General features: G+C 42.4%; 1 protein-coding gene across 2 annotated transcripts in view; it reads right to left on the bottom strand.

Moving 5' to 3' along the window:
• PPP3CA (protein phosphatase 3 catalytic subunit alpha) overlaps positions 1-17391 on the bottom strand; it is a 170596-nt gene extending 153205 nt beyond the window's left edge. Inside the window, exon 1 of one of the 2 annotated variants that reach the window (XM_005484710.4) lies at positions 16723-17391. In XM_005484710.4, the coding sequence (XP_005484767.1) occupies positions 16723-16780 (58 nt within the window). In that variant the 5' untranslated portion in view covers positions 16781-17391. The remainder of the gene's footprint in view (positions 1-16722) is intronic. The other variant, XM_005484711.4, reaches the window with a different exon arrangement.
• Positions 17392-26629: the final 9238 nt, after the last annotated feature.

The following is a 26629-nucleotide window of genomic DNA, read 5'->3' as shown; positions in this document are numbered from 1 at the left end:
GGAAGTAAAAGGAACACCATTGACCTCACTGCACTTTTCTTCTGGGAGAACTAGTGGACCTGCTTCCACTATTCTTTAAGAAAACCTTGAGGTAGTTTATGTACATCAGCATACAAAAGGCAACCTTTAGGGGAGGGGACTGTACGCCTAAAAAGAAAAAAAGAAAAGCCAGCAAAATCGGAAATTATCAAAAAGAGATTAAAAAAAACCCTGTTACAGCCTGCTAGGGAAGACAGACTGCACAGCCCAACAGGGCAGGGCACATCAGTCAGCCAGGCATGAAAGAGAAACCGTCAGTTCTCAAGGAAGACAAAAGCTACATGGCCACACATCCACACACGAAAGCATGATTTTCTAACAGCATCTGCTTTCACTTCTTGTTCTTACATCACCCTCTTTTTTCAAAAAACATTAACTGAATTTTAAAAAAAAGGCACTTCACTTTTGGTACAAGTTACATGAAACCACCCAGGTTTAAGAAGACTATAGACTGCATGAGAAAAGGAAAGGTCTAACAAATGTTTTACACAGGTGCACAGAGCATAAGATCTAGGATCACCCTTCATCCCAGCAGGAAAAAGGAGGACTTTAGGACTTTATTCCACAATTTCAGTCTACCTATAAAGCAAAAATCAATATCCTCTTGCTGTGGATATTGCCCCCATGCCAGGAAAGCAAAACCACTTACACCAGTCTCATTTTAGAGCTCCAAGCACCAGCATAAAAAGTTCTACAAGACCCCCAGCAAGGAGCAATCCAAGTTTCTTTGACTACCACTGAGTGGGCACATTCTCTAATGCCTCCTGCAACAGATGCCTGGCAATCCAGTTACAGGAGAACACCATCTATTAGTGCCACCCAATCCTCTCCAGTTTCATGCCCTGGACTCAGTCCAGGTATGCCCAGTTTAGAATCTGGATTCAATTAAATGAGTCTGTAGTCATGCTTTAGAAGGTTTTCTGTGAACTTTGCCCATCAGACAGGAAATACTACAGGTGTAATTATTCTGGGATACCTTATTATTTCCCATTGGACAGACTATCAGGATCTGAAACAAGAAGCAGGAGTAGTGCCTACGGAGAATTGGCTTTTTTGGCCAAGCATGGCACCAACTGATCACAGCTCTTGCACACAGCAGAAACAAAACAGATCAGACCAACAGGTCTTGGCCTGAAACTCCTCTGCATCTCACACCTACAGAAAGTTACATGGATGGGTACTTTTTTGTAGGCTGGTCCTGGCCATTTGAGGTGTCCTTCCAAAGAGAGGCCTTTCCAGCAAATCTGTTCCAGGATTTCCTGCTGCTCCATTCCATTCACTGGATCCATGAAATGGTTTTAGATTCTTGACAGACAAGCCCGTAAAACAGAATTTGGTAGTTTCAGTAGACATTGCAGTGTTTGGTTTTGGCCTGTGAACATCTTCAAACTTGCTCTTTTCTCCTGTTTCATTTCACTAGGATATTTTCTAAGTGTCCACATAGCAAACCTCACATAGCAGATAAAGAAGTTCATATTTTATTCATTTTTGCCAAGCACCTTAGATAAAAAAAAACAAACCCCACATGAGATTAGCAGACAAATGAGGATGTAAACTTGAAAGGCCAAAATATATAAGGCAGCTACAGTGTGTGTGTATGTGTACATAAGAAGCTTTACTGTAATCACGGTATTGTAAATATTTCAAGTACTCTGATTACAGAAGTTGATGACATGCATTCCAGTCATCACCATTTTCTTGGTACAAGAGAAAGGCATGACATTAAACAGTCCATACTAACACAGGTTTTATAGCAGTTAGGCCACCAATGAAAGAAAACATCCTTTTTTTAATGGAGACTCCAAATTTGTTTATAAAGGGAAAGAAAAATGCATACCTATGCATCATTATTTTGCATAATTATGCACATACAGATGCACAATTTTTTCTGAGATTTGGGGAGAAGGGTTTGTATATCTTAGGTTTGGCTATTTTTTTCCTTTAATAATCAAAAGGCATTCATTTTGGTTAACTCAGGAATTAGAGTTAGTAACCTGTTACCTAAGGCTCTTACAGGATTGAAAACAGACAAAAAGTCTTCTAAAGCTTCAGAATCTTTTCAGTACATAGCACAACATATTAATGCTTTGCCTCTGCAACACCTGCCTGCCAACACAACTACCCACAGCCATTTCCCTATCTGAATGGGAAGTCAAACACTACAGAGGAAATTAGTGGGTTTCAAGAAGAAAGCTTTTAACACTCACCTGTCCCTTACACAGTGGTTCTGGTTCACATACTCCTCTCCTGCTGCAGTGCCACTGAACCAGAAACAGGCACACTTAGACAAGCAGGGGATGCTATTCTGTCAGAAACTAACTAGCAGCATGCCTTGTATTTACAAGCCAATCATAAACACCCAGGATTTCTCTATTTCCAGTTCCACAGTAAAGTTTAGGAGCACCTGCTGATCTCAGGAAGATGTTGATAGGATATTACAGTCCTACTGTGAACAAACACATTGCCTATATGGACCATTTTTCTGGTGGTTTCTTTGAAGAGAAATTAGACCTTTGACAGAGACTGCTACAGTGCTGCAGATACACAAACATGAATAAATAACTAACTATCCTCTCTGGGTCATTTCTCATACTCAGCAGTTCTCACTACTGAAGGTAGTGAGAACCTTTCCTACTCACTACTGAAGGTAGTGAGAACCTACTCCTTTCTCCTTTGAATTACCTAAACGTGGAGATGCTGAAGCAGAAAACAAAAGAGAATTCAAACTCCTCTTGTGACTTTTCCCTAACTTCAAGCAGCATCCTTTCTGATGGTTGTATACTGAACTAATAATAAAGTCAGCCTGTTGCTTTCCCAGACTCCTACAACACAGAATATTTCAGAGCTTCTTTCATGGGGATGTATGTTTGCCCAAGATTTTAATTTATGTTATCATTTGTACTACACCAAGGCCATTCATGATTGAAATTCTAGTATCTGTCTCTTTTTCCTCAAATGTATCTAGTCAACTGAGCAACCCTGGAAGCTACACTTCCAAAACCAAGTATTACCTCCATTATCCAGATCACTTATCCATGGAGGTGATGCCACCTACAGAACTTGCTCAGTACTTCTAGTATGGTTGCTCTACTAACTTTTCTGAAGTAGTCAGCATAATCCTGTCATACCCTGAACCTTTCCAGATGCTTATTTTCATTTTCTGTTACCCACATCAAGAGATTCCCTTATCTCAGGTTTGATTTTAGATGAACACATGCAAGATTCAGTTTAAAGGGCAACTTAGTCAGGTATAAAGGGCAACATTCACCCTCATAAGGAAACAAAAAAACATGAAAATACAGCAAAGAAAAAATATGCCAGAGAGTGTCAGTGCTGAAAGACAACTGCCATCCCTCTCAATTTCAATTGTCATGCCACTGTGAAAAAATCAGATGAACCAAGGACTAGGGAAAGATAAATACTTCCTTCCAGTAATTAGAAAATGAACCTTTCTGATAGTCATATTAGAAACACTGGCAGTAACTATGGAAGATTTATATAAAGCTTGCTTTCCCTTTTTCTTACAGTTGTCCAAAGCAAAGTACAGTGGTCATACTATCTGTCCTGCTTCCAAGCTACACCAAACTCCAGAGCTGCACATGCTTGGGAGATTCTGAAAATTCTCAAGAGTGATCTGTGCAAGTCTTTTGCCAGCAACACTACTAGCTACATTTGGATGCATTAACTCATAAATATATATATATAATCTTCCCAATGCAATATATCTTGCTGCTATGCCAGGATAATTATTTACATGGTGGACCCTTAATCACACAAAGCATTCTTCCTGTGGAACACCTCATTAGCAAGCCTAACTTTGAATTTTTAAAGAAGATTTCTCTACTTCATGTTCAGTCAAAACGTCTCTGAATTAATCAACTGTTGTAATTATCCACTTAAGAGAGCTGAGTGAAAGGTGATCACAGAAGGGTTGAGGTTGAAAGGGGACCTCTGTTGGTCAGCTGCTCCAACCAACACCTGTCCTCAAGCAGGGTCAGATAGAGCCAGCTGCACAGGGCCCCATCAAGATGGCTTTTGAACAACTCCAAGGATGGAACTCCACAACCTCTGAGCAACCTGTGCTAGTGTTTGAAAAGCACAAAGTTACTTACTGTGAGAGCTGTCAATTAGTGCCCGTTACCTCTTGCCCTGTCACTGGGCACTGCTGAAAAGAGCTTGGCTGCCCCTTCTCCATTTCCTACAACCAGCTCTAGTACAACCAGATAAAGCCCCTCTCAGCCTTGTCTTCTCCATACTCAGTGGCCCCAGCTCTCTCAGATTCCCTAGTCCCACGGCCATCTCTGTGCACCAGCACTGAACTTGTTCCAGTATGTCCATGTTTTTCTCATACTGGGAAGACCAGAACTGAATCCAGCACTTCAGGTATGGCCTCACCAGTGCTCAGCAGAGGATTTACCTCTATCAACCTGCTAGCAACAATTGTCTTTATGCAGCCCTGAAGGCTCTTGGCAAACTCTCTAAGACAACCCATTAAAACCTCTGTCTCCATAAACCAAGGGTGAAGACAAAGAGTCTAACACACTTTCAGAAGCCAGAGCAACTGGATTATAACAAAAAAGATATCTGCAGAGTAACTTGCTGATGGGCAGTACTTCTGAGATTAGCCAAGGCTATACAATTAACTTACAGCAAAATATTGTCTGTTACAATAGGATACAAGATGTGAGGTTAAGTGTACAGAAAATTCACATGCATTTAAGACTTCTGTTAATGACATCGCTATCCCTCATCTTCTCTGTAGTAAACAAACAGTATTTACATGTGAGGTAAGCGTCACCTGAGAGTCAGAGCTCCAGGGAAGGAACAGTACCTTGTTAAAGGATTAAAGTGTGCTATTCCCTAATGTACAAGCTTCTCTCTATGCATAAATTAACTTCCATGTACTTTCACATGTCCCACAAACTGTGAGATATGGACCAATTACCAAGAGCCCAGCAAAGTGCCACAAAGATGACTTATGGGACCAAGGCATTTCTCTTGTGATGAAAGGCTGAGAGCTGGGGCTGGCCCAGATGATCTCCAGAGGTCCCTCCCAGCCTCAACTATTCTGGGCTTCTGTGAAGCTGTCAGAGCTTGTGCTTTTTTACTAAGAGTGACTGAGAAAGGTACTTTGACACATCATTCGTAAAAATTACAGGTACACTATTTCTCCAGTGAAGTGGAAAGCAGAAAATTAAGTGATCAAGGGGGAACCAAAAAACCAAATCAAACCATACCTGATGAGGTAGCCAACAGCCCAGAAGCTAAAAGTGATCTCTCAACTGAAATGAGTGTGCAGGTTTTTCCCCTTTTGTAGTACAAGTATGGGATTTTATTTGAGTTCACTTCTTTCATCCAACTACCAAAAGTAACCTTATCTCAGGATGCTCCAAACACAGGACCCTCAAGTCATTTTCCCCTCCTTCTTACGGATAACATAACTACAGATTAAAAGTTGTTATGGTTAACAAAAACTATAAGCACTTTATCTCCGTAAACTTTTTTTTTTTAAATATGGAGAAAGTTTGTTCTCTGACAATCTAAATCAAAATTAGGGGTATACACACAGAGTATATCACTAACTAAAAATTTCACCAACAGCTTTTGCCAGTTCTCTGCTTGTTGAGAGTCAAGCTCCCCAGAAGGTACCACTCAGCTTCCTGCCCTGCTGCACAGGCACCTCCAGGATACTCACCTGAGCCAACAAGGCTCGTGAGGCAAAGCAGTACCAAAACAGCTCTCTTTGGATTTCTAAACTACCTTAGTTCTAAATTCCCTTGATAACACTTCACTGCACTGAACACACACCCCCTTGCCCACTGTGCCCTTCATTTCTTCCTCCCAAACTCTCGACCTGTCATCCCAATACACCATGTTATGCCATTAGGCTCCCCTCTAGGAATCACAGACACCACCACTTGGGTGACACACAACAGCAGGTTTCTCAGGGAAGTAAATAATGCTCTCATACCTGTCTGCTATGTACATCTTCAGTACTACCCGTAAGTTACCCTCTTATAGCTGAAAAATTTTATTTAAGGTGACCCAAATGTGTTCATTACTGAAGAAAACTTCTTTGTAAAGGGACATAGAAAGAACATATATGCATAAAGTCTTCTGTTTGTTTTTCCAACAATAAAGAACAACCATATGCACATACACAGAAAACATTTCAGACTACACTTCTGAAGAGAGAGCAACAGAGAAGCAAACTTTCTTGGCAAACCAGCCACCTACAAACAGACAAGTTCATCCTCACTTGGTAAATGAGCATTGCAAAGTAGAAAGGCACTTTGCTCACTCTTAAAATAAGTGCTAATGCTGTGAAAGATCAAATATAACAAAGTAGTTTAAACCAAAGAGAAATCATGCACTGAAAAAGGAAGGCCAAAATAAGAAATCCTAGGATGACAACTTGATTCACAGTTTACTCAAGTTAATGAAAGACTCCAACTCCCACAGATTTCAGCGGGTTATGAAACAGGTCCTGCAGAGGGAAATGTTCCAAGTCACAAACAGCAATGCCGTATTTTGATACGTAATTGCCACCAGTGCCTATGAAGAAATCCCTGGTGTAAAATAGAGAACAAATACAGTAATCTTGCTTCCTCATTTTAAAAATGGCATGAAAGAAACAACAAAAGAAAGTTATTGAAGAGAACTAGATTGTTCCCAGCTGTTGTCATAAAATACTACAGCTGTTCATGTCATTGCAGCTAATGACCAGTTGCACTTTTTTAAAGATTGTAACACAGTATGACCATTGTAATCTACATCAAACTGAAAGTTGGCAAGCATCATGGAAAAAAGACTAAGAAATCATTTAAATCCTATTTTATTTTTTAATTTCTGTTCATGGGTTGGTTTTGAGTATTTTGGGGGATAGGAAGGGATTTTGTATGAATGGTTCTTTATTGAAATTGTCAATTATGCTAAACTACTTACAAAATCATGGTAAGTAACAGGTATTAAATTATCAAAATTGTCTTTTCCAGTAATAAAAAGATAATTGAACTAATAAATCCTGGTTTGGTTTGGTTTTTTGGTTTTTTTGTTAAAAAGAGGTGTGCTGACTTAAAGTCTCAAGTTGAAAGAAAAGATGATGAAACATCTTTTCTCTGGAGGCAAGAACAGGGTAGGCATCACCATCTAGAAGCTTTTAATTGCTTTGCTAACTGAAATATACATGAACAAAATCAGACTTATTCATAAAGATTCAAGTACACAAAAGCAAAGAAAAGGTTAAAATAGAAAAATTCATATATATATATATATATACACACACACACATATAGATGCAGAAAGAATTTTCAGATACAGCTCTCTCCAATGAAGCATTACTCCTTGACATATGGAGAAAAAGCTAGAGCAAAGCATGTGTTCCCACATAAAATCTCCACAGAACTTTAAACATACTACTTCAAGTAATTTCATGGAATTTCTCAAGAAAATGAGAGAATATAGGTTCCTCTCTAGCAATGTGTCCTCCCCTCCAAGATCATCCACATAGAGCTATAGACCAGGAAGAAGTCACAATCCTGCACTGCTTTTTATCTTCCTTATTGCTACCAAGAAAATAATGCATGAAGAAAATTAGAAGTCATTTTACCACTTTCTCCACTTTAAGAAACAAAAACAATGCCAGAGAAATCCCAAATACTTTGGAAAGATGATGACCTAAACATACACTGCTTTGACTTATTTTCATGGCAGTGGCCTGGGACTCTGTAACAAGTAACAAACAGAGCTGCAACAAAAAAACTGTGACAATGAAACTTCCTGATCCAAAGGAAGAAATAATTGCTAAACATGAACTTATAGCCAAACTTAGCAACAGATAAGCTAGAAGCTGAGCCTCTTTTCCTCACTTTGGAACATCTATCTAGACTGCAAAGAATTTCTTCCCAAATGATGGTTACTTCAAAACACAATCCTGAAACTTTATGCAGCAACACAGTTATTCATCTGTCACTATCAGTAAAAAAAAAAAAAAAAAAAAAAAAAAAGTAGATTTGTAAACCCTACCTTCAAATATAAAAGTCTAAATTAAAAATAAAAACCTAATCACAGCATGAGGCCAACACTCTAGTTTTGGATAGTTTGGATTCTATTAATTAAGCCTATTGAACAATGCACAGAGTGACTGTTGTAAGACTCTCTGTAGCATCACATCTGCATAAGCCATTATTAACACATGTTATTTTCACCATTCCAATCAGAAGTCCAAGGTGCACTTCCTTTCTTATAGCAACATTGTATAAAAAGACCAAGTCTGCACAACTAGGAAGTATTAGATAAACACTGTAGCAGAATTTGCTCCACAGCAATTTTGGGTGGTTTTTTTTTCCTTCAGCTCGGCATTGTGCAAAAGTCAAGATGATTCAAAGTATTTTGGCCAACAGCAATCTGATGCAATAAAATGTCTAAACTAATTGCCTCCAAACGATGGGATGAAGAAAAAGAATATAGGATAGAATACTGTTATAGCAATATCTGTCTCCATCAGTACATGTTTCATCACATTACAGCACTTTTTAATTTTGAAGTTTGATTTTATTAAGCCAGATATGCCTTTCTCAAAGACAAAAAAATTGTTGCACCTTTTCTCAAAGATTTTATACAACCCTTTTTTAGCATGGTTTTTCCCTTTCTTTTCCACAAAGGTTTGGTACAGTCTCCATACAGACTAGGTTCTGCACCTTCCAATCCTAAAGTTTAAGGTGGGGGTTTTAAAATTCACTCATCTGTGGTGAACCACAGGATTCTTCTCAAGTATTACTAATTTCACCAAGTCTTGCACTTCATTGCTAAGTAACTTCCATGTCTGATTATAAAAGCACCAAAGCAGGAGGACCCATACCACCTCCCTTCCAAGTTAACTGAGAACACGCTGTTCATGCTGGCTTTGCAAACCACACAAGTTGAAACTAACAGCCATACTATGAGTGTTCAACATAAACTGCAAGAAACCTGCAAGCAGCAGCTGAGCTGCAGAATAGAGACATCCTTCTGTGACAAGCTGGGTAGAGCTTGAGCAGCACACTGACAGTGGAGCTATTCACTGAAAAGAAAGCTACAGTCAGCAGCTGGCTGCAGAGTTACAACAGAAGTCTGAGTACTTCCCCTATTCTCACAGGCTTCCCCAGGCACCTACAGATGCACCAAAAGGAAAGATACAGTGTTCCATGAACCTCTTCCATTAAATACACACACCCAAATCACTCAAATCTATCAGGCAGCACTTAGGCTGCTCATCATACTTAGCAATAAGCAAACAAGCATAAGAGCAATGAGGAAAGGAAAAGGTTTTAGAAATGCAGGACAGGAATAGACAGGAAAAGGGCATTTTGAAACATGAGAAGGGGAAAGTATTAAAAACCCAACTTGCTGACAAGTAAAAGAAGCTGCAACATAAGTTCAGCATAGCTTTTAATTACAAGTAGAATGAAGTTTGATAGACAGTTTTCAAATGAAATGTTTTTGAAAACTGGTTAAATACACCCTAAAGGATGCTATCTACACCTTAGACACATGCACCCCAAGACACACAAGAACTAACTTCTAATTAAAACCACCATTTCTAATGTGTGGTGTTTTTCCACTCTGCTTCTTTTCCTCTCCAGCTCCACACATAAATGGTGTTAGTTGACAATTAGCTAAGACAGTCATGTTCTCCTCATACAACAGTGTTGCTGTATCAACACTACCATGCCTAAGCTCTCCTATAAATAGAGGTTAAAACACACATAGTTGACTGTCAAGGAGGTACTGCTCTGAAGGTGTTATTTCAACAGCTGCAGCTTTCTGGGGGAAGAGTAAATAGGGTGGGAATTAGTCCAGATTTCTACCTTTAAAAGAATGATTTACCATCATAATAGCACTTATTGTCTCCCTGATTTTCCACACATGATCTCTGGCCTCTGCCTTCACTCAGTAATTATAGGAAACCATTAAGTATGTGCCTGGAGTACCACCTCCAGCAATTCCACATCTTAATCCACAACCCAAGTGGCAGACCACTCCGTGAGCCACACACTTAGATGAACGTGCACACTTAGGCTGCACATGCAGTATAATGGTTTTCAAAATGGGGTGATAGTTTCCACCATTACTGAATAGACATAAAATGATCTTTTATGGGGGAAAGTCAAGATAAAGGACTGATTATCACAAGTGGAAATTATTTGAATGTTCAGCTGAAGAACTATTGTGAAATCACAGCCTATATTTGATTCATGAAACCACATACAAAAGAATATAAGAAGGTACCTTTTCATGAAGATGATTTGAAGTGGCTTTTACTTCAGAAACTTGTGGCTTCTTTTATGGCATGCTTACAGTAAGTGTTAAGCAGTATCTCTCCATCTTAAAATACTTTTAAGGAAGTGCTTTTTTCCACATTCCTTGAAGCTATGAAGAAGAAACTAATCCCCACAATAAACTGCTTCAACATCACTGAGAAGCCTAAAATAAGTTAATATTCACAGTTAAATGGAGTACCAAATTTAACTTATAGTCCTGCTTTTGTACTAGAAGTAGGAGCCACTCAGCAAAACATAAGAAACTGGGAAAAAAAAAAAAAAAAACAAACCGGGAAGATGAGTTGGCAGTATCCAGGCTACTGGTACTTATTTATTGACATTACCCAAAATTACTTTTGATAGAAAATCCCTTTAGAAATACCAGACAGAACACACTGTGCTGGGTTCTAGAAGCTAGAACTACAAAAAAGATAATTTAAAATATTAAGTTATATAAACAAAGGTAAATATATTTTGCACATGATCTTCCTGCCACAACCTGCACTGCAATGCAAGCAATATCCACACAACAACTATCATCTCCAAGTGGGATACATGTGATGGAAGTAAATACCATTCAATTTGGGTATGGATAACAGAGAGAAAACAACTGTTCTCTTCAACATCTCCCTATAGAAAATGACCTCAACTGGCTCATATTTTCCAATTAAGTTAAATGCTGATATCATTCAGTACGTACTCCTCTTTCAAGATTACAAACAGTGGTATTAAAAGCACCAGCTCCCTACTGAGGCTCAGTCAAAAAGAGCAGGCAACAGAAGGCAGCTTTAGCCAATGTGGAATTCAGAAGCATACAAAAGGTATTTAACACACAAACAAGGCAATTTTGTGCCTCACTTCATATCAGTCCCACGACTCAGCACACTCAGCAAGCCACTCTCTCATCATACAGAGCACGAGAAAAGCCTCCCACCTATGCAGTACAGCAATAACTCTGTAAGAAAGGCACCCTTCAGCAAGTGCACAGTTTTCCCCTATGCCTATACAGCAAAAGACTTGTAAGAAAGGCACCCTTCAGCAAGTGCACAGTTTTCCCCTATGCCTATACAGCAAAAGACTTGTTTCACTAAAGGGCTTATTTACAAAATGATCTTAATGACTAAGAGGCTCAGTGAGTTCATAAATCAAAACAAATCACCAGCTTTATTACACATAGTCATCAAAGACTGTACTTTGGTTTTGTTTCAGTTTCTCAGCACCACACTCATAATCCCTCATGAACACTACACACATCCCACATACACACAGGTTTGTACAATGTAAAACATACAAAGACTGCAACACCTAAGTGTCATCCAGTTGATAAAATCTATTGGTCTTACAAGTATTAACTTAGTTTTGACATGAGGTAAGAACAAATTAGTTATATACATAAGAAACCATAACACAGCAACCTTACTTTCTTTCCTAAACAACCATAATATCTCTCCAAGTATATTCAACTGTTTTCTGCTCCTAGGTGCCTCTCACACAGCTTGTTTCATAAAGGTACCTGGAGACTTGCAACTGTGGAGCTACTAAAACTGAGGTGCATGTACACCTGCTCCTTCAATTGAACGTAATAGTGGACAGGAAGAGAATCAATCCCCAGCTGTACCAGCGCCACCTTTCTGGCACAGCTGTGGGTGGATTCTCTAGTTAATAGTACACCTTGAACCCAGATGCAGTCTTCCTCAGGACAAGCAGTATACCCCTAAGTACTACAACAATAAATTAATTAAAGTCAGCTTTCCTATGCCAACAGAAACAGCTACAAAGCAATTCCTTCTTTTTCCTCATGAGGATCAGATAGACACAATCTTCAGCATCCTCAACAGAGAGGCCTATCATGCTTTACTGCACTGGACACCTAAAACTATTTAAGTAACCCTGGTCCTTGCCATAAATAAGCAATACCCAAATTTACACCAAAATATACACCAAATTCACAAACATTACAGATGTTCAGGTCAACACAATTGCTCAAAAACCACTGAAGCACTTGCAGGACACATCTATGCTGGAAAAATTGAACTCAATTCAGAGGAAGACAGAAGCAGGCTTCTGCAATTCACCAGTGCTGGATTCCAGCCTGGAGCACAAGCCTTTGGTGAATACACACAAGTCTCCCTGGACTAATGGGAATTACCAATGAAGTTTAGAGTTCCCATTATTGACAGCAATTTTACCTCTGACAAATCTGAAATGAACACTGATGGTGAAATATCGATCCTGAGCTGGCATTCATATTACATATCAAACAACTGTCAGCCTGCACTTTAGGAGAGCATTAACAATGACAGTTTGAAATCCAGAGACAGCAGTGTCTGGTTTCAGTGTGTGTTGTCAATTGCTGATATAACCATGTACACCTCCCCATGCAACGCACAAGAGGAAAGGACAACACCAAGGATCACAAACCATGGCTACAGCCCTTCTAAACAACTGAGACAGAATTACTTCATTAAAACTACACTTCTAATAAAAAAGCACCAAACACAAAAACCCACACAAAAGCATACAACCATCTGACCTGCCCAGAAAAAAAAAATCAAAACTATTAGTGTACCTAACTAAGAGCAAGATTTCCAAGAAATACTGACTTCACTTTTATTGTACAACTACTCCAGTTGACTTTCAAAGTTTTTATTTAGGATTACTCTGCTTTAATGCAGTATTCCTCAGAGGCACTAATGCAACACTAAACACGTTGAGGAGGTCAAGTAACATGATACATGGCTTTTCCTTCCCCCTGGGTGGGGTTCAAATCTTGCTAATGTCAGTAGTTAGCAAAAGCTGTTGACATCAGGCAGCTGAGCCATGTGAAATGAGCTATTACCCTCAGTCCAGTTTTTCCTGGACAGGTATTCCTACCTTCACAAGAACAACCAAGCCTACACTCTGGCTGCCAAGTCTCAGGAGTTGGAGGCAGCATGGATAAGGAATAGCTTCCTCAATCCTGAAGAAAGACCCTAACTTTAAGACAGTTCTGTTCAAGTGAAAGCTGCACCATACCACTGACAAAAAGGCAAGAAATTTAAATTAATTATAAGCACATCAAGTCAGCACCTCCTGCAACAGTATCTTGTCCTGAGCCTTGATCCCACAAACTTCTGAATGCACCTGAATATACAGTTTATCATATTTGCAGTCAACAGACCAAAGTGTTGCTCCTCTACAGCATGACAAAACTCAGAGTAAAGATGAATTGTGTAATTTGCATCACAACATACACACCATCTTCAGGAGAGCACCAGAGTAAAATGAAAGTACCCCTCAAACCATAACTGCATTCTCTGGATTAATTTTACTTTTTTCTTTAGCCCAACAAAACAGACAGTTTTGTCAATTTTAACTAGAGTTAATTTGCTTCTGGAAAGTTACCATTACACACAAACCTGAATTTCATCTTTACACTTCTCATCGTATGACAGTGTAAGATATGCATAACAAAGCCAGAAGACCAAGACGTTGAAAACATTAGGGGCTCCCAAGCCTTTTTCCCCACATCCCAAAAGCACGTTTTATTTTTGAGTCAAGTCAGTTCAAGCACAGTTCAGACAACTCAAAAAAGCAAAGAAAAATGACTATGAGATTAAACCCTCGCCTATGGAAAAGCTCCACTTCTCCATATATTTGAGCGTTTTAAGCACGAGAAGCAAAAAACAAAATGAAACGCACAGCAACCCCCTGAAGAAGCAGCTCTCAGCCACAAGCAATTTGCACAAAGCTGCTGGAACTGTAATCCCCCCAAGCCCGTCCCACTGTTACGTAACAGTGCCAAGCCAGGATTTTTCACCAGCCAGCTCAGAGTTACTGTTCATAGGAAACATCTCCTCTCACACACCAGCAATCGAGAGGATTTAAAAAAAAATAATAAATAAATAAAAATAAAATCAAACCAAAAAAAATGCCACACAGGCAAGCAGAGGGAAAAATTTAATCCGGAGACTACATCCATGTTAAAGGCATTTCCTTTAAGTAAGGTTTTATATGATATCCTAACTTAGAAGAACCAGCTTGCTTTCTCAGGTTGCACTTTACCAGTGTTACAGTATCTGGTTATTCTCTCTAAAATAACAAGACATCAACTACTTATAGAGGTGCTTACAATGTAACTTTTAATTTAATTATTCTGTGTTAATTTAACATTGCAAGCTCATTTCAGTTGTTCATCTCAAGAGGGTAAAAATCATGTCCTATATGACAGAAACAACCAGGTGATCTTTCCTTTATTACCACCAGTTTCTTGACTTCCTTAATGTCCACAGGAAGGCAGTGTGAAGTGCCTATGATGCAGCAAAGAATAATCCTATGAACAATCACTTGACTGTGTACTACACTCTTTGGATGCTATTTTAAAACCTTAAAAGGATTTCAATATTTAATGGAGGCCTGAACCAGTTGAGCTGATCTTCACATCTACACTGAAACACTGACATTATGAGACAAACAGTTAACAGGGGCAATGGACACTCAAGCAGCACCTATATTCTTTTTGTTCAAGACTTGAACTCAGTTTAACCAAGTTGATTTCTCTCTGAGCTGCATTATAAAAGTATTTAACTACACATACTGCTAAGTTTTCTTAGAAATAGTGGTTTTAGATCTTTGAGACATTTACACGTGGGAAAAACACAGAGAGCAATTGCTGACAAAACACATTTAGATGAGCTGAAAGCACTAAAGGTTTTGTAAATACTGAAATAATTCCTGTTCATTACAAACATTGTCTTAAGCCAAAGGAAGCTGGCCACTGCAAAGATCAGGAGTTTGGTCATGTACCAGGACCACGTAGATTAGGGAAATAAAAAAAAAAAAAAAAAAGAGATACCCCATAATCTCCTAACAGGATGACCATTTGTTGTTTCTACAGGAGACAAGTATCAGCTAAACACAGGCTTTAAAGCCTACACTTGGGGTGATATAACAGACTTAAACTTAAATTGTAAATAGCGATTTTCTTAAAATTCTTGCAATTATGTTTCTTACAATAGATGAATATCTACACTTTCTTTTGGAGGGGCAGAAAATGAAGTAAGAGGGGAAAAGGCATAAGATGGTAAATGTAAATATAAACACAAAACCACAAATAACACATCTTCCCAAATAATATTTACACTGATTGTTTCATTCTGGCATACACTCATGTAAATACAGAAGTGTATGTATTTCAAGGCCATTTCCATTTCCAGCTTTCCCAGGATCTGGACACATCCATGCTGCACCTTGGATTTGTGCTGTCCACCGTAGCATACGGGTTATAACCTAACTGGGTGAAATACACTAGAGCTGGATACACTTGGCTGTGCGCCCAGTGCGGAAGGAAAGAAACAAACAAACAAAAAACCCAGACCACTAAATACACGTGCACTTCCTACACACCGAGAAATGCACACGTGCAATTTACATCAGGCATCACCCCAGTAAATAAAACCTTGGTCTGTACTGCGGGGCACAACGTGTTGTCAACCCAAACTCTCATTTGTTTATACGGCCGAGGCTGGCAGCACAGGCGTCCCTCCGAAGCAGAGAAAAGCTCACGGAGCCCATCCGTGTTTGTGCCGAGCACCCTCACGGCCACCCGCACGCACACGCGGGAGCACGGACACGCTACGCCCGCCGGATAACTTCACATCCTAGCAGGCCGGGCCGTCAGCAAGAGACGGCGATGGAGGAGGAGGAGAAGGAGGAGGAGGAAGCAGCCTTCGCCGCCTCCCACAACGCCCGCGGCCCGCTCCCCCTCGCCCGGCATCCCCGCCGCGGGAGCCGCGGGGGCGGCCCTGCGGGAGCGGGGCACGGCGGAGCCGAGCGGCGCAACCGGTCCCCAGCAGCGGCGCTCGGTGCGGGAGCGCAGCCCCGGCTGCTGGCGCGGGGAGGCTTCCAGGCATCCTCGCTGCATGCGGGGAGCGGAACGGCAGTGACAAGCGGCGGCGCAGCCTGCGGGGGGGCTCCGGGGAGCGCGGTCCGGAGGAGAAGGAGGAATGGGGGATGCCCAGAGGAGCGGGCGGGCTGGGGGAGGGGGCCGAGCCCTGCCCTCCTCTCCCCCAGGCACCGGGGCGGGGGAGGAAGCTGGGGCTCCCCCTCTCTCTCACGCCAGCCCTGTGCAGCGCCTTCAAGGCGGAGGGGGGGAGGCGGCGGGGGGAGGAAGGGGGGGAAATGCTGCAATGTAGCGCCGGGCAGGCAGGCGAGGGAAGCCGCAAACCCTCCACTGGGGCCCGGCGCAAGCCCCCGGGCCGAGCCCACCCCTCCCAGCTGCCGCGCCGCCGGCAGCCCCGCCGTACCTGCCCAGGGCTGGCGGGGAAGGGGGGACGGACGCGACCCCTGCAGGGGGCCCGGCGGGAGGACCCGGCCGAAAGGGCGGCGGGGGAGCAGCACCCACCTTTCACCACCCTGTCCGTCGTCGATAACTTGGGATCGACGGCCTTATGCTCCGACATGTCCGGCGGCCGGGGAGGCGGCGAGGCTCTCCCCTCTCGGGCAGGGCAGGCGCGGGCTGAGGCGGCGGCGGCCGCTGCGGTCACGGCTCCGGCTCCTCCGCTGCGGCCGAAGTTGCCGCGTCCCGCCGCCGCTCGCTGGCTCGGCTGGGCTCTGCCGCGCGGTGCCTTCCTCCTTCGTCTTCCTCCACCCCCGTCCTCCTCTTCCTCCTCCAGTTAATTATTGCTGGCTTTCAATCACGCCTCCGGGCTGTGCAGGACGGCTCGCTCTTCCCCCCCCCGCCAAAGACCCCGGCGACAACACCCGCGGCGGGCGGCTGTCAGGCAGCGCCGGCAGGAAAAGCCGCGAGTGGACGCGGGCAGCAGGAACAGCCAGGTTGCACACGCAGCGGCCGGCCCTGCGCTTCCTTCCTCCGCGGCGCGCCGCTCCGGCTCCTCCCGCCGTCGCCACCACCACCACGGCCGCCGCCGCCGCCCGGGATCGGGATCCGGATCCGTGTCTTCCCCGCCGCCCCCCGCAGGGTCTTTCCGCGCCTCGCACCGACACCGGCCGCGGCCCCGCGCGCCGCTGCACACGCTCCGCCGCGCAGCCCCCGCGCGCCGCCCGGCCCCGCCCGCCCGGCTCCCGCTCCCGGGCGCCGCCATTGGCCCGCGCCGCGCTGCCACTCACTGCCGGCGCCCCGCCCCGCCCCGCGCGCGCCGCACCGCCCAGGTGCGCCCGCCCGCCCGCCGGGGCCGCGCATCCCCCGCCGAGCGCCCGCACGGCCCGGTCCGGCACGGCACGGTCCGGTACGGCACAGCCTGCGTGTGGCCGCGGGAAGGAGCCTACTACCTGCCGCTCACGGGGGCGGCGGCTGCGCGCCGGGAACCGCGCCCGGTTGGCCGCGCCTGCGTGCCCCGCCAGCCCGCGCGGGTGCGGAGCGCTCCAAGCGCCTGCCCCGCGGGTGCCCGCACCGAGGTGCTGCGTCCCCGGAGAGGTGACACGCAGGTACCGGCACGCCGGGGCTGGCCTGCATGAAAGGAAATCTTAAATAGCATCCTTGAGCCGGGGGGCTGCTGAGCCATCCCCTCGGATAAAGGAAAATTACATCCATCTCCCCTAGCTGTGTATCTTGCCCAGAGCTCGGCCTCGATGCTGGGACACCACTGTCCCCTCAAATGGGCCTGCGAGGACGAGCGGAATGGCCAAACATGGGTGAGAAGTGTTCGCCGCCCCCAGCTGGAAGAAATACAACAACTCTTGCTTCATGTTTCTTAGAGGATTGGAAAGTACTTTCCATCTGTGAAGGTGTCCTCCACCATTCCAGACAACATAAATATTGTTATGGGCTTGTTTATACATGTTGTTCAGGAGGAGCTATTCCTGACTAATTTCATGACTAATTTCCAGGGTAAGGCTGGGCTGTTCCGGTTTAGTTTAACACCGTGAGTTTTAATTAAGGAGGAAAATAGGGCATACCTGTTCTGGAGAGGGATGTTTACAGAATTATTGTTGAATAATTTCTGTGTAGATGAGCCAAGAATCAACAAACACCTAACCCAGCTTCTCACTTTCCTCTAGGGTGGTGTACAAGTTGCTTGCTTAGCAGATACTATAGCTTTAGAAAGCCACCAAGAATATAAGATGGCAGTTGTGACACATACTCCCTGCTTTGATTTGCCTGACATTTTTAGGGGACATTTTGTTGGCTGTCCTTGTGGTATTTTCTCTGAGCATGAGAAGACATTGTATGTGACTGACATTTAGTAGAACAGCATGAGTTCTCAGCTTGTTCCAGTAACTGTGGTGAGCTCCATGTGCTTTGACCATCCTCTTGTCCCAGGAGCACAGACTAGCTGGTAATAAAGCTGCCATCTGAGATTCCTATTGCAGCGGTAACATGAGAATGTGAAACAGAGCTAGGGCTCAAGCGAGGGTGTCATATATATGCCCAGAAAAATCCTGAAGCCCATGACAAGTAAGCAGACATCTCCCCATATGGTAGGCATACTTCATGAAGCATGAAGGGCACAGAAGAATCTGGACAGAAAAAACCCTACATCTTCATCCCCACTGCTGGGAAACACTGCCCAGCGGCACTTGGTGCTCGGACACGGAAGGAGAGGCAGCATGTGAGGAATGCAGCATGGCCAGTAGTGCCTACATGTTGTGGGCCCCAGCTTCATGAGGTGTGGATGACCAGTTTGGATCCGTTCTCCTGGGACTGCATGAGTCATCTGGATTTGTCCTCATAGCCTGGAATAACAGAAGCTCTGGAACTCTTGAGTTTACATTTGCTCCCCCATTAATCACAGGACAAGACTTCAGTGCTGCTTTTTTAACAAGAAAGTATCATTGTTGCTGCTGCTTAAATAAGAACATCCAGCATGTTTGTATTAATTCTGAAGCCTATATAGCAGTTCTTCCTTTTTAACAGTTTTCCTTTCCTTCTGGTTTTCACTTATAATATGCCATCCAGGCTACGTAAAGCTCTTTCATTTTATCTCATGGAGGGTCTTGAAAATTCATCTGTTGAATGTGTTCAGTCTTCCTTGCCAAGGTAGAATTCCCATTTCAGGTCATTTCTTCTTAGGAGCATTCAGATGATCTTTCATAAGACAAAGGTCAGTATTGCAGCCGAATACCACGAATCGTGCCACTTCTGCAAGGTATGGTACAGCCAAGATTCAGATCACAGGCATACTCTGTCTTCTTGTGGTGAAATCTTCACCCCATAACCTGTTTCCGTAGCAAAAGGAAATCCTTATCCTTGCTGTGATGGAGGGAAAGGAAGAGAGAGAAATGGCCAAACACTATCTTTGTTCTCTGATAATAGTGACAAACTAGAGATACTCTGTTTCAGATTTGTGTTAGTAGTAAAGATTGTATAGGCATTCCTTATGACTTAAATCTGTCCTTCAAATCCATCCACACAGGTAGTCCTTCAGGTTTTCCTCACACTCCTTGGTCACAGAAGAATTTATTTTTCATGGGATATGAGTCCTATTAGATTCCTTTTTCTCATTTAACAGCAGGAGGAGAATACGAAGATCACATCTTGGAGTGAAAAGAACACAGTCAGTGGATTCTGGGAAAATTCTAACACATTTGACCTCTTGCATCACTAATCCCTAGTAGCATTGTTAGTCATTTCATCCCCTAGTAGAATAAAAGCCCAGCATGATAGACTGGAAGCTCTGGTCTTCCAAAGAGCAGTCACTCCTAATTACTGATTTTGAGGACAAGCTCTGTGAGATCTAGGGGAGAGATTTTCTCCAAGTCTGGAGTAAGTTAGTACCCACCTCTTTGCCTCAGATGAACAATTCTGTTTCATTTTAGCAGAGACATGACAATTCTTTTAAGCAGCTCTGGAAAGTAGCAGCATCGAGCTGAAGAGGAAGGAGGAATAAATGCCCATACAAAGAGAAGTCAGTAATTCAAACCAGACTTTCATAAAGACACACAGACTGAGGGATTTCAAACTGTATCATAGATCCTGTGAAAAATTAGCAGTTCAAGTTGTCTTGACTCTATTTCAGCAGCAAGGTGAGGATTATTTTATAGACATGTAGCAATACTTTTGCCCACTGACTCAACGAATTAAGATATTGTCCTAAAGTATTGATTGTGAGAAATAGTATTTAAAATTTTAATAATTATTAGAGAAAGACTGTTCTACCTACAGGAGTCTGTCCTTCCTGCATTATTATTAGCCTCTGGAAGTTCTGGCTCCACATGTAATAAATGTAAGTTTGGCAATATCTTGGAAGTAAAGGGGAATTAGCAAGGGCCCTTAAATACTGTGATGGCTGGATGGAAAATATGTGCAACAAGGTTAGTCTGGATATTGGTGCTGCCTTAAATAATTATTTTCCTGATTTTTCTTTCAAGAGAGATGTGCAATTGCTTTGATTTACTTCCCTTCAATATAAAAATTACTGGGAATTCCCAACATCTTTGTATCTGTGTCTATTGCTTAGGCCATAGCCTCTATAGCATCATTGTCTACAAGATTAAAACCACTACATACCAGTCTATGCTGATAGTGAGTCTTGAGAAGATGCTCCATAGTGTACTCAATGTTCTGTTACAGCTCACAGTCACAATAGTGACAAGCACTTAAAACTTTCAAAAGAACTAGATCCATCTACATTTAACATAAAATAAATAATTTATTAAATAAATTATTACAATCATTTATAAAATAAATTTCATACCAGATGTTGTATACTAGCCTTGGATAGGCAATATAATTTATCAACACTCCACATGTCGTTTGGTTCCATCATATCCTCAGGAGAGGAAATCCACCCCCATATATAGAGCCTACACAAAGGACCACATAGCAATTTAGATCACCATCAAGGGGCACTGTCTGAGGACTTTTTTGACAATAGTTTTTCTCCTCTTGTTCTACCTCAGTACAAAAGAGGGAGATAGATAGATAGATAGATAGATAGATAGATAGATAGATAGATAGATAGATAAAGGGCCTGTAGCAAGTAAATTCTTTGTATCATTGAAATGCTTTCTGGTTATGTTGGCAAGGAGATGGAAAGTTCAGATGGCAAAACACAGACACATAGCCCATCACTAAATGTATCCTCTCCTTTCTTCACTCATGGTCTTCATGGATCCCCTGTGGGCACTCAACCTGTTGATCATCAGCCTCTCTGGAGCTTTGCATGTCTTTCCCAGCATTCATCTGTTGGGCTTTTGGCTTGGCTAATTATGCAGGTTCTGGATTTTGTCCTGAAGTTTTTAGAAGAATTTATACGCACTGTTAATGATACTGCGCCTGGCTGAGAAAGCACAGCTAGCAAATAGATAATTCTATAGAGAGTCATGGAAGGGATGATACCAAAATGAATTGTGTTGCAATAAAATGCTAGCAGTGGCATCTGGAATGCAGAAGAGAAAAAGGTTAGCTACAAATTCCAAGATGCTGAATCAGCATGGAAAACAGTAACAACTGGTGCCATGAACAGTTATACAGAGTTTGAGTGACATTTGAAAAGTCAACAAATAGTGAAAGGGAAGTACACAAGTGAGAGAAAATAACCTTGAGGCCTGGAAATTGTTTACCCCATGCCAAAACTGGCCTGCTTACAACAGGTTTCAATATTAAAGAAGCATAACTGTGGTCATTTAAGGCTGAAAATTAATATTTGCATTCAGATTAAGCCTCTGGTGCAAAACTGATCCACATGTCATGCCTGTAATCCCTCACAGCATGCAGACGCAAGAGAAATGCAAAGGACTTCCATATCTGTCCTCATTCCAATATTGCTGAGAAGCAGCCTAACACAAGTTTCCTCCACTGCAGTTTCAGATTTCCTAAGAGGCACCTACTTTCATCAGATGACTCCGCTAAGCCCAAAGGTGAAGACCAGATAAGAATTGAGTCTGGATAGGAGTAAAGCCAGCATAAGAATAAATCAAAACACCAGAGATGGAAAAAATAATCTCAAACTGGAAAGCATAGTCAGAAGGTCACAGAGCCAGGTGTTTGAAAACCAGAGTCCGTATTCGAAGTCAAGTCAGGACTGGGACAAGGTGAGGTACAGGAGCATAACACAAAGGAAGCAGGAACCAGGAATCAAGACTAAGCAAACAAGAATGAAAGGCAAAAGAGTCAGAAGCAAACTACAGCCAAATGGCACTGCAGGCTGCCAAGAACAACTGGTGGAGTTGCCTGACACATCTGCTATTAGAGGAAATTAGCCAAGCTTTAGCTCCTGCACAGCTGGGCCACAGTCCCAGTTGCCCTATTGCATCCAGCTGCAGGGCCAGTAGCCCAGGCAAAGCCCAACAGTGTGGTTAAACATTCATTGACTTAAAACTTGATCTGCAGGAGTAGCTTGTCCCTATAAATTTACTGGTGCAAGCAGCAAGTTTTACTCAATTTATGTATCCAGCAGAACACTGCACTGATTTGCCTAAATGTGTTTAAAATTATTGCTTTAATTAAGCACTGCAAGTTTGTGCAGTGAAAATGTGTTACTGTAGAAAAAAACCAAAAAGCTGCGTCTGAAGGCAGGCGAGAGTGCCAAGGTTCCCAGAAGTGGAAAGACATCCCCTCATCTCCCCCTACTGGTGCGCCCGTCCCGGAGCCTCTGCCTCTGCCAATACGTTGTGAAACTGAAAGAAAGGACCCTTGGGAGCGGCTTCCAGCATCGAACTGTTCTCAAGATGTTGGCAACAGCTTAAAAACACAGTCCTGCTATCAAGAATTAGTCATTTGTTCCCAGGGAGTTCATCCTGCAGGCTTTGGTTGTTAATTAGACATCGCTTTTAATGGGAGTCTACAGAATACAGATTTTGCAAGGGGCTTTAGGATGTTATCCCAGTGAATATTAAAATCTTCCAGAAAATATAAATTAAGAAAGGAGTAGAAGGAAAGCTCACTGCATTTTAAAGATGTTCTTGCATTAAAAAAAAATCATGACAGACCAATGCCTGTTGAGAGAAATGAACAATATTTGAAGGAAATGGGAAGAGCAAAATGACGAGATACATATTAATTTTGAATTATAAGTATTTATATATAGCTGATTTACCTCTGGTGTGCTATTGAAAACTACTAGTGACAGAAGCAGCTGAACAGATCCTGAAGTAAGACATGATACCCAGGGTGTTTAACACCCAGGATGCTTTTCTGCCTCCTTTTTCAGGAGCAATGCTGATGACAGAGACACAAGAACAAAGAGGAATGTGTGTAATTGCTTTTGCAAGAGTAAGCCTTATTTGCTTTCATAGAGATGCCATGATTTATTATTTAGTTTTGCTGCCTTTATGGCCTGAAAACACTATAGATTAAATCTCTGCCACTTTAAAGTAACATGCATGGAACACATCCTGGAGTAAATTATTTGTTCAAGTGCCATCAATGCCAGCTGAAGGCTGGGTGGAAGCGCTCCATAACTGGTGCTAAGAGTGAGATAATTAATCACAATAAGTTGATACTTAAGTAACCAACACTGAAAACTTTGATTTAGTTGCCAAAACTCTCAGAATATAAAGTGTCTTGTGATATGTTATTTAAAGAAGCATAGTGAATATGAAAAGGAACAATGGACTAGAGAGTGTTTTCCAAACTGACCTCCTGTGCTGTCTTTTCTGAGGAACTTCAGAATGGATAAAAAAGGACAGAACAATCTTATCTCTGAATGTATGTTTGTAAAATGCCCAAATATTTTCAAAGCAAAATACTGAAAACTAGAGATTACCATACAGTTTAAGGAGCTCTAATTAATATAACTGCAGTATTGAATTAGATGTAAATAACTTAGGTTGGTTTAGTGGTAGCACTACAAAATATAAAAATCTTAATTTAATTTTCAGACTGACGATAATTTACGCACTGGAAATCCAGATTCTCACTATCCCCGAGGCTTTAAACTGCTGTACAATGCAAAGCTGCTTTTAATGGTTACAAGTTACACTTACACTCACTTAAAATATGTTTTATGTTCCCAGGGTGATGCAGAGCAGCCCTAAATTAAGGGAAACTGGGTTTCTAATTGACTACATTCTTGACCAGGGATGCAAGTTCAGTGCTGCTGTCTTAACCAACTGCAGCAAAGGCAAAGAAACTCTGTCACTGTGGCAGAGCCCTACTAGTCCCACAAGGCTTTCCTGCAGGGCAGATTGCAACACTAGCTATTAATCTCATGGAAAAACCCCAGAAATATTGACAACCAATATCTCCCCTTCTCCCCCCTGCACCTATGTTTCTGAAAAAACATCAGCCTAAGGAATGCCACAGAACATCCTTTCAATCATATTTTAATCAAATTGCTTTTCATCAGCTCCTCAAATTTTATGTTAGAAGTACATGAGCCCCTTTAATCTTTCCTCCTCCTCCCTCGCTTCTTAAAAGAAAGTTTCAGTGCTCTGTGCTTACTCAAAAAATGGCATTCAGCACAGCAAGAGATGCATAAATCTTCTGAATTGCTAAAAAAGTGGTACCCAGAGGCTGTTTTGGCTCTAGATGATGACGATTGAATGCACAGGACTGGAGAACACCATTTTAAAATACTCAGATAATAAATTTTCCTTTTAAAGTATCTGTAGCAGCAGAGACATGATGTTTTAGACATGATATGTTACTGATGTGTTAGAAACAACAGGAAGTGCCTGGGAATGATCAGGAATTAAGGCTTCACCCCTTAAAAAGGTGGCAGGATCAATAGCTCAGCTGAAGTGCATCTACACCAGTGTATGTGGCATAGGCAAGCAAAAGGAGGAGCTGGAAACCAAGGTGCAGCAGGAAAAGTATGACCCAAGTTGCCATCATGGCAACAGTGTGGGTTGGTTCACACAGCTGGAATGTTGTAATGGATAGTGCAGTAGGTGTAGGGATAGGCAATAAGAAGAGGTGGTGGGGTAGCCATGTATGTGAGACAGTGGTTGGATGGTCTAGAGCTTAACGATGGTGGGAATGTTGATCTGCTGGAGGTAGAAAGCCTCTGCAGAGGGATCTGGACAGGCTGGATCAATGGCTGAGGCCGGTTCAATGAGGGTCAACAAGGTGAAGAGCTGGGGCTGTCAAACATTGGAACAAGCTGCCCAGAGAAGTGGTGGATTTACCATCCCTGGAGGAATTTAGAAGGCTTGTAAATGGGGCATTAGGGATTAGTGGTTTAGTGATGGACTTGGTGGTTCTGGGTTACCAGCTGGATTTGATGACCTTAAAGGTCATTTACAACCTAAAGGATTCTGTAATTCTTATTGGTACAGAACACATTCATTCTGTAAATAGATGTGCTCTATAGGATGGGACAATTTCATCATCTTGACTTTAACAGTTTGTGAAAACAATTTAAACTTAAGGCAAGGAGCAGACATTAACACTATTCAAAACTATTAGGATGTTTCTTATTGCGTGGAAGCAAACACTTTTCAGTTACTTTTGCTATCTTAGCTTTGCTAATAAACCCAGCACTTGCGTTTGTTCCTTTATATGACACTGCTTTCTGCCTAAGAAGGAAATATTTCTCTAACTCTCCTGGAGTTCACAGTTATCCCAAGAGTAATGACTTCTTGCTGGTTGTCTTCCAAAGGATGTTGTCAGCCCCTCAGTAGTTCATTTCGGGTGAAAATAACTCTTGTGCCAAGGCCAGGCCAAGATCATATACCAAATAAGTCCCATTAAAATCTTCAGATAAGGCATAAATGACATTTAAGTACTACAGTGCTGACCTTCTGCTCAGTAGTGAATTAGTCGAATGTCTGCAAAAATGGGTTTGCTCTGAGTTAAAAAATTGACAAGTGCTTATCCTGACCTCAGAGTGGGATTGGTGAGACTTGCAAAATTGAGTAGCCCAGGACATGCATGCTCTGCCAGATTCTCAGAAGTTTTCCACTTAAATATATCAGCTGAGAGAGGGCTGATGACAACTGTACCAGTGAAGGATCTGGATGCTGTTACAATACATTGGTCCCTGGATACTTAGTGGCTGGGAGCAGCCCTGGCACCACGACTCCTGCCAAACACAAAAGTCACAGACAGTGCTAGAACCATGTGCTTGTGCCATGTTCCCCCCAGCTGGGAAAGAGTGTCATGTCATTTAATCTCTGAATCTACCTATTTTAGTCATGGAGCTTACAGGAAGAGAAAGGGAAGGGAGTTGAGACAGAGAAAAGTGATTGCTGCTATGCAGATATACAATTAAATGAGGTCTAGCAGATGGCAGATGACCTGAACTCTTGTCTCTTCACTAAAATGTTTTCCTTTTGCCTCCTTCCTGTCCAGACTTAGCTTGAGCTGTCACTTTCTATTCTTGCTCCAATTTTTTTTCAGTCATCAGGTCAGCTGGGTAAAAAATGTGTTGTTCACTGGGAAGAAAGAAGACAAATGGATGCTTCCA

The sequence above is a fragment of the Zonotrichia albicollis genome, chromosome 5, assembly GCF_047830755.1.
Source record: "Zonotrichia albicollis isolate bZonAlb1 chromosome 5, bZonAlb1.hap1, whole genome shotgun sequence".
NCBI lineage: Eukaryota > Metazoa > Chordata > Aves > Passeriformes > Passerellidae > Zonotrichia > Zonotrichia albicollis.
This window is presented reverse-complemented; position numbering and strand designations above follow the sequence as displayed.